The sequence below is a fragment of the Borostomias antarcticus genome (genome assembly GCF_949987555.1).
Source record: "Borostomias antarcticus genome assembly, chromosome: 16".
NCBI lineage: Eukaryota > Metazoa > Chordata > Actinopteri > Stomiiformes > Stomiidae > Borostomias > Borostomias antarcticus.
The window spans coordinates 23,455,382-23,464,746 of NC_140249.1; the positions used below are offsets into that span (position 1 = coordinate 23,455,382).

At 49.3% G+C, this 9,365-nt stretch overlaps 1 protein-coding gene across 1 annotated transcript in view; it reads right to left on the reverse strand.

The window, feature by feature from the left end:
• Nucleotides 1-519: 519 nt before the first annotated feature.
• nuak1b (NUAK family, SNF1-like kinase, 1b) overlaps nt 520-9,365 on the reverse strand; it is an 18,281-nt gene continuing 9,435 nt past the window's right edge. Inside the window, 5 exon segments of the mRNA XM_084451410.1 lie at nt 520-5,479; nt 5,741-5,873; nt 8,366-8,383; nt 8,385-8,449; nt 8,452-8,481. Coding sequence (XP_084307536.1) covers nt 4,341-5,479; nt 5,741-5,873; nt 8,366-8,383; nt 8,385-8,449; nt 8,452-8,481 — 1,385 coding nt within the window. The 3' untranslated portion in view covers nt 520-4,340.

Below are 9,365 nucleotides of genomic sequence, written 5' to 3' on the forward strand. Positions count from 1 at the left end.
CGGTGCGCCTTCCTGTCCAAGGCCCGTGGCCGTCTAGCCAGCACGAGTCTGGGGTGCCGTCCCAATCGTCAGCACCAAGGCCCCCGAGGTCTCCCATAGTAGACTGCAGGCCCTGTGGCCACAGCTAGCCAGCCAGCGAGCCAGCCAGCCAGCCAACCAGCCAGCCAGCCAGCCAGCGAGCGAGCGAGCGAGCGAGCGAGCCAGCCAGCCAGCCAGCCAGCGAGCCAGCCAGCCAGCCACCCACTCCATCTGCAAATGTGGATCAAATTAGACTAGTAGCAACAGCTATGTTCTCTCCCTGGACAACCAATTGACTCTTTCTCCTTGTTCTCTCCCTGAGAAAGACACACGCACAACACTGTAGTCGTAGCCGGCTCTTGTCAACTCCTACAGTGTGATTGAAAAAGATAGACAAGTCTCAAGAGCAAAGAAGTAGCAGTAAGAGCTGGAATGAAGGGAATAACACTCGACGCACAAAAAGTCGGAGTTAATCGTTCTTTGACGTGATCTGTTTATTTCAATTGGTTCAGTACTACAGAGGGTTTGTGGGGGAGGGGAAGAGAAAGTGTGGATTCTCAGCTCTGTCCCGCTCACAAAATGACTTGAGACACTGCAGGATATGTTGAAATCATGTTGTTTTTTAACTCCCGAAATACATACTTGACCTTGACTTTCACAACAGGGTGACACATTACATTCCCACAATGCCGTATTCTAAACAGACACAAAATCTCCATGTTTGTCATCTCTACGCTCTCCTGGACAGGCCAAGCATGGACAGAGTAGTTTTTTTTTACGTCAAATAAAATGGCTTGATCACCAATAAATACAAGTATAAAAAACACATTGATAATAATTCTCATTATCAAAAAAATTAAACACGATCATAAAAGATAGCAAAGGCACTCAACTTAAACCAGCTTGGCAGTCCAGGTTCACCAACTGATATCCCAAAGAATAAAATAAAATCATAACCGTGGCATTAGCCGTCAATAGTAATGAGTCGTAACAAAAATAATACTTAAATAACATAATAATACTATTATTATTGTCATAACAATATCCAGTCAAGTTTTTCTATGATTAGACGTTCTGCTAACTAACGGATATTAACCAGTTATTTCCAGTTTGGCAGATCGAAAGTTTAATCAGATTCGTTCCTTCCTGCTGTCATCCCCTTGTTTTGGACCTCCCTGTTTCAGTAAAGGTGACTTTTTGCTACTTTGAGGACACACTGGGTGACCGTCATTGTGTTGGTGGCTAGTGTGACTAGTAACTGTGACATTTTTAGAAATATAACATCATTAAAAGCCGTGGACTCCCACTTTGGTTGTTTCAAGGACGTTTGTCTTTGGAGACGGCGTTTTAAAATGCCTCATTCTGTGGTTGGTTCATCAGGCTGTATTGATATGATGCTCCTCTATCTGATGTTGATTCACAGGCTAACACTGTAGTATCACTGATCTCAGGTCAGCTCTTCTGACCCCTCGAGTGTACCAAAACAGGGGAACACTGAGACTTCACTGATATCAGATCAGATTCTCTGCTTTCAGCCAAACTTGGGGAAGAAATACTTTCTGCCATAACATAAAGCAATATAAAGTTTCTATATTTTGGAGAATCAAAAACAGAAGCGTAATAAAACAAAATACTAACATAGTATAATTTTATCACTGTAAATCCAGTTGACAATAAAATGCAATACAAAAGGCAATAAAATGCAATATAATACGTATCGGGTCGTGTCTGTTGAATTAATACCCAGGACCTTTTTTTTTTGTTTTCTAGTTTTCTTTTTTGCACCAGCGAACCTTTGAAAACATTCATATATCATTTTTGCTGAGGGAACTGGATGGTTTTCCGTATGCATAATTAGATATTGGATGATATATTAGGTGACAAATCTCCCACTCCACCCAATTGCTGATATGCGCTACACACCAAAGCAAAACTAAGCATGTCCCAAAATGCATAGACCACACACTCAGCCATGACGCAAGCAGTTTGGACAGCCTCCAGGTTTTAGTCTGAAACACACGCACACACACACACACACACACACAAACAAACCCTACACATACAAGTGGAAATAAAAGAAAAGCATATTGGACTATCAGGCCTAGCTACTTATAAAATGGCTTCATATTCAGATGGGGATTCCCATCTCAGTGAAGTTCAAAACACGCTTCTACTGCTCCTAAGCTAAGTTCATCCCTGAAACCATCTAAAAGCCACTTCTAATCTTTGGCTTAAAACCTTAAAACTTTCCATCTACGTTTACTCCACTCACTTTCTTCACTTGACTTTCTAGATTCTACCTAACCGTTGCCTTCCAGTTTTCCCAAAACCCAACTCCTTCACTTTCGACACGTGGGAAAACTCTCACTCAAATCTCACCACCGTTCCAAACATCCCTCATTAACTCCAACTTCTCTCCTCTCTCTCTCTCTGAAATACATCTCTACCTCTCTCTCTTAGCATCTAATGAAAACAACAGCAGGCTAATTGTGCTGGGTTCACATAATAGACTAGTATACACAGCTGGAGGCTGAAGGCCAGACCACAGAACCCACCTACGCTGGAGATGATAGCATCTCCAACACGTCTCCACCCATCGTCTGAGGAATGTGCAGTGTCATCCCAGCACTAAAACAAAACCACTTACTTTGCTGTTATTCAACGAGGGAGGGGGTTGGGTTGGGGGGGGGGGGGGGGGTATAACAACAGAAAACTACCTCAGGCAACAAGGTTTCTCAACAGTTATCAGCTGGTATCAGTCAAGTTTATGCCAACTCTGAGATGGGGATTCTTACCCTCAGGCAACTGAGGCGGGGCAGACCAAACAAACGCCACGGGGGTGATTATTTGCCAGGAACATTCCGAGGTTATGAGAGGACGTCTCAGACCTCTACCTTCACTAGGGTTTCTCTAGGTGAGCCGTTCCAGATCTCACCTGCCGGCCAATCACAGTGTTTAACCCAAGTTACCATCTGCTGACACATCAAGCGACGAGTGTGGAAATAAAACAACAAAGCACACGAACAAGCTTGTTTTTTAGACTCTGCGTCATCTCTCCGGGTCGGCCGATCGCTCGTGACAGGTTGTTCGTGTTTAGTTCAGCGTGTTCGGGGAGGGGGACGAGTCTGTTCTATCTCAGCTGGTTCGTTTAGGTCGCGGTGACCTTTGGGAGGGTAGAGGTCGCGGTGCTTTGTAAAGGTCCGGGTTTCTCTCTCCACATTCATGTACAGAATCAAAGAACAGCACGATGGGTGACAGGTTGGCCTGGCATCTCGCCCCACTTTCAGGAAATGACATAGATAATTTCATATGGATAAAAAAGGCACTTCCTACATACCCCCTAGTATCATATGCTCATATAGTATATAGGACATACGCTTTTATGCTGATATACATGTCCATGTGGTTAACATACATGGACATACTTATATATCGGGTAGATATGTTTCTCTTTACTGAGTAACATAATTATATATGTCAGTTCCACACAAAGGGTTGAAGACAATGAGCTTTGGACTCTTCCAGTACGCCAGCACCACCAGGTTTTGGTATTTAAAAAAACTAAAATCTACGCAAAATATTAATAAATAATCAACATTGTCAGTTATTTTTGGAGCAAGACCCTGGTTTTGTTGTTGTTTTTTTTGTTTTTTTAAATCAGGAAGTAAAGATCACAAAAACATGTGCTCTGTGTGAGTTCTAAGGTGCTTTTGTAAACTCAAACTCAAAAAATGGTTGTTTTTTTTTTCTCTTGGAGAGCCGACCAGTCTCTGGTCGCTGCGTTTGTGATTCTAACTTGCCTTTTGCTGAATATGTAAACATTTTGAACACAGCAAAGTCTACGGGCGGGTGAGGAAGCAGGCTGGTCGGTGTTTTCTCATGCCAGTTTCTCATTTCCCTTCTCCTAAAACCTGCTCACTGAATTTCTTCTGGCTCGAGGTGTGTATTGAAGTGTGTATGTATGAGTGTGTATGATGTGTGTGTGCGCGCCTGTGTGTGAGTGTGAGTGTGTGTACACATCGAGTTCCCACCGGGATTTGAACCCCAGCTGGGGAACTACAACCTCCTAAAAGGTGTATCCCAGCAACACACTGGTCGTCAATGACACACACATACCTGTACACACACACACACATACACGCACTCACACGCACACACAAACACACACACACACACACACATATATATGTGTGTGTTTGTGTGTGTATATATATATATATACACACACACACACACACACACACACACACACACACTCCTACACACGGAGATGTTATGGCCTGGTCTTCTGCCTCGTCCCCCCCCCCCTCTTCCTCGTCCTCCTAGGTGAGGTTGCTGCTGATGTCCAAGGCTTGCTGGTACACCTGAGTCATGTCCTCCAGGTCCCCCAGCAGGGAGAAGCTGCCGTTGTCCCCCGGCGAGCCCCTGGCCCTGGGCCCTCGGCCGAACCGGGCCCCCTGGAGCGGCGGGGCGGCCTGGAAGCCCTGGAAGTTGGTCAGCTGCAGCAGGTTTTCGGCCGACGCGCACGCCCTGATGTTGGGGCGGCGGTGCGCGGCGGACGGCGGCCAATCGGGGGAGCCGGGGGAGGAGAGGACGCCGATCTCCTCCCCCACCATGCTGGAGGGCCGGCTCTGGCTGCGGGACAGACCCGAGTCCCCCGAGGAGGACGAGGAGGAGGCCTCGCCCCCCACCACGCCGCCCGCAACCACCAGTCCCGTCGGGGGCCCGCTGTAGGTGGAGTACTTTCCGTTGCGCTTCAAGATTCCCTTCCTCCCCACGGCTCTCCTGGGCGGGGAGCTGGCCGCCAGGGACATGGCAGCGCCCCCTAGCAGCTCGGAGGACTCGCTGCGCTCCGGGGAGGAGTAGTACCCTGATTCCCTCTGTTGGTTGTTTTTCAGGATGCCCTTCTTGGGGAGGGTGGGCACCATCTTGGCCGGGGAGCCCCCCGCCAGGGCCGGCTCCTCTTCCTCCGGGTCTGGGCCAGATCCCTCCGCTTCACCGCCGCCGCCGCCACCGGGGGACGCTCTGAGCACGGCGCCGCCCGACTCCGCCTCCTCCAGGCTGAGCGAGCGCTGGTCATCCGTCACCCTGGTCTTCAGGATGCCCTTGGGCCTCTTCAGACCCGCCTTGTTTTCCTCGCCGCCACCGCCGCCGTGGGTCGTCCCGCCCTCGTTCTCCTTCTTGGACTTCTTGGGCCTCTGGCGGAGCAGCAGGGGCGGGGCGGCGGCGGGCGGCGGCTTGTTGACCCCCGGTTGACCCCTGGGTTCGGCGGCGCTGCGGTTCTGCCAGTCGATGAAGCGGGCCAGCATGGGCGAGCCGCCGTGGAGGTCGCGGGGGGCGTCGCAGTCGCACACGCTGCTCTTCCAGCCCCAGTTGACCCACCAGTGGTTGGCGATGTCCTCCACCGTGGCGCGGCGCTCCGGGTTCACCATCAGCATCCAGCGGATCAGACCACGAGCATCTGCAAGGCGGGCACAGGTTAGCCACGTTAGCACAGGTTAGCCACGTTAGCACAGGTTAGCCACGTTAGCACAGGTTAGCCACATTAGCACAGGTTAGCCACGTTAGCACAGGTTAGCCACATTAGCACAGGTTAGCCACGTTAGCACAGGTTAGCCACATTAGCACAGGTTAGCCACGTTAGCACAGGTTAGCCACTGTGAAGGATTAGCAGTTAGTGTTAGTGGAGGAGAGGGTGGGTTTAGAGGAGGGTCTTAGTTACCTGAGGACTGGGTGGGCTCTCTGTATTCCCCGTTGCTAATCTGGCGGATGAGGTTCTTGTGGTCTCCTCCGTCGAACGGCATGGTCCCGTAGACCAGGGTGTACAGCAGCACACCCAGAGCCCAGCTGTCCACCTGCAACACACACACACACACACACCGGTCACTATGGAGAGCTCAGTATGGCACACACACACACACACACACACACCGGTCACTATGGAGAGCTCAGTATGGCACACACGCACTCACACACACACACACACACACACACACAGACACACACACACACACACCAGTCACTATGGAGAGCTCAGTATGGCACCCATGCACACGCACACACACACACACACACACACACACACACACACACAGACACACATACACACACACACACTGGGCCCGAATGACAAGCTGTATATATGACAGATAAAATAATTCATCATCATGACTCATAAGTTAAAAATAAGTCTCAGAGGTGACCCGGGTTCAATGGCATGGATGGAATGGTAATGAAATCTCAGCTGTAAAAGGTGAATGTGTGCAACAGAGCAACACTAGACTGTGGGTTCGGTTGGACATTTACAAGCATGGCAGCAACATTTCCACTGACTTCAAGAGTATCGCTGCTCTATTGCTGTTGGCTCTGTTATTCATCCCTCAACCAGAGAAACGCTTGACAAATGCCAGGGCCTTGGAAAGACACAGTTTGTTTCCATGCAGATAAAAACTCTCTCTCTCTCTCTCCTCTCTCTCTCTCTCTATTTACTCTTTCTCTCTCTCTCTCACTTCCCGTTCTATTTACCCTCTCTCTCTCCCTCTCTCTCTCTCTCTCTCTCTCTCTCACCTCTCCCCCAGTCTCTCTCTCTCCACTCTCTCTCTCTCACCTCTCTCTCTCTATCACATCCCTCTCTATCCCCCCCTCTCTCTCTCTCACCCTCTCTCTCTCTCTCTATCAGTTCCCTCTCTATCTCCCCCCCTTCTCTCTCTCTCTCTCTCTCTCTCTCTCTCTCTCTCTCTCTCTCTCTCTCTCTCCCTCCATCTTTCTCTAGCGTTTGTGACCACTGGCCTGATGCAATGTGACCTTCTGAGTAAGCAGCAGTTAAATAAGGCCCATGTCTGGGGCATGGGGTAGGGATGGGTGTGTGTGTGTGTGTGTGTGTGTGTGTGTGTGTGTGTGTGTGTGTGTGTGAGAGAGAGAGAGAGAGAGAGAGAGAGAGAGAGGGGGGAATAATGAGTCCAGCAGAGATGGCAGAGCCATGATAGTCTGGCCCCTGACAGACCTTAGGAGACACGCTGCCCCTCACTGATTTGCACGTCTGATTGTGTGTGTGTGTGTGTGTGTGTGTGTGTGTGTGTGTGTGTGTGTGTGTGTGTGTGAGTGTAGACCATGTGGTGTGTGTGAGTCAGTGTGGGTGTACTATGAAGGCCCCGAGGGGTGTGTGTGTGTGTGTGTGTGTGTGTGTGTGTGTGTGTGTGTGAGTGTAGACCATGAGGTGTGTGTGAGTCAGTGTGGGTGTACTATGAAGGCCCCGAGGGGTGTGTGTGTGTGTGTGTGCGTGTGCGTGTGTGTGTGAGTGTGTGTGTGTGTGTGTGCGTGTGTGTGTGGGAGGACGAGACGCCTGGAGGAATGTCCCTGCTGATGTCTGCAGCTGGGGCTTTCAGAACCGTCAGCGAACAGGAAGTCAGATAGGGCAGAGCTCTACACCCAGAATGACTGGACTTCCTGTAGGCTGGGTCGCTAGGCCGACCCCAGAAAGGTCTGGCCCCAGGCCGCGCTCCCATTGGCCCACGCACAGAGCCCGTTCAGAGGGTGAGACAGGGCGAGCACCATTGTTGCGTTCTGTTTTTGTTCCCAGTCTAGGCTATAATTTGTGGTTTCTCCTCAACTGGGTTCTGCAATTTTGATTGCAATCTCCCTGTTGTTTTTTTTAGCACTCTCAAGTAAATTACAGTGAATTATTCCAAATTGAACGGTTGGACTTAAGGTCTAAAAATATGTTCTTTTTTATATATGAATTAAACACGCAAACTGTTTTCACAATTTTGCAGTTGACGCTCTGAAGAATTACTTTGGGAATTAGCAAATAAATAGTTTCGGGGGCCGTTTTTCACTCCCCCTCTGAAGCGAGCGAGTTAGTCACACCCTCTCCTTGGCAGTGAGCTCCGCCAGGCTGTGATACTCATTCAGATCCTATTAGGAGGAGAGGAGGGTGAGGCTGAGCAATAACAATCCCTCCGGCTCTTCAAAGGGCTGGGGAGACAGCATCCTCCTCCTCCTCCTCCTCCTCCTCCTCCTCCTCCTCCCCCCCCCCCCCCCCCCCCCCCCCACCCCCCCCCCCCCCCCGAGGGGAGTGAGAGAGAACTCCCCAGGACTGGGGCTAATCCCATCAAAGAGCCAGACCTGGAGCCTCCGCCACTCTGTTGTGATGATGGTGATGTCAGTGGTGTTTGTGTGTACGGGTGTGTATGTATGTGTGTGTGTGTGTGTGTGTGAAAGAGATAGTGTGCGTGTATCTGTGTCGCTAATCCACAAGACAGCAGCACCCCCCCCACCCCCTCCATGCGGCACAGTAAGATAAACAATTGTTGGAGTGTGTGTTTGACCCCTGACCCCTGATGCCTACCTCTGGGCCGCGGTTAGGGTCTGCCATTGACGATCTCGGGTGATGCGTAGAGGGGGCTTCCACAGAAGGTCTGCAGGAGTTTGTCTTGTGGTAGAGGTTGGACAGCCCGAAGTCAGCTATCTGTTAGGGTTCGAGGACAACGTTCGATTCAACAGGACGTCAAGGCCTTACTGCAGTATTACCAGGATAGGATAGTCCGTTACAAAGCCCAAAGTACGATATCAGTCTGGTTAGCGGAGAACATAGACCTGGTCTGGTATTCACAAAACATTTCTTACCACAAGGAGTACTCCTAAATCGTACTAAAAGTTCCATGCTAATAGTTTCATTTTCATTCACCTCCATCAAGCTTATACACAAATGAACATTAAAGTATTTGTAAATACTGTCAATGAACCTCACTAAACATGTTATTGCAGATTATTAACATGTAATCTAACATGTGAAATAATGCATTTATTAGGAGTAAGCTATAAAGCACCCAAGGCTCTATGGCCTATCGCATGTATTCTGTGGTGTAATATTCTAGCCTAAGCCTACTGACGTATAATACGACTGAGACATGCACGTTGGTCTCGCTGCGTAGCACACTTCCCCGTGGCTAATTAGCCTAGCATTGTCAGAATCTGTTTTTTCTGTTTGTTGGTGATGTGACTGCATCCTTCTCTAGCTCTACTATGATCATAATACCCTCGTGATTAAGGCTGGACCTTTTGTACAGCTCTTTATTATTCAATATCTCCAAAATATTGATGTGAGAACGAAGCAGATTGCTGAGGGCGTGCGGAGGGCATGTTGACTTGCTTGTTACTAGGTCTTAGCGACTTGTGACTAGGTCTTAGCGACTTGTGACTAGGTCTTAGTGACTTGTGACTAGGTCTTAGCGACTTGTGACTAGGTCTTAGCGACTTGTGACTAGGTCTTAGCGACTTGTGACTAGGTCTAAGTGACTTGTGACTAGGTCTTAGTGACTTGTGACTAGGTCTTAGTGACTTGTGAC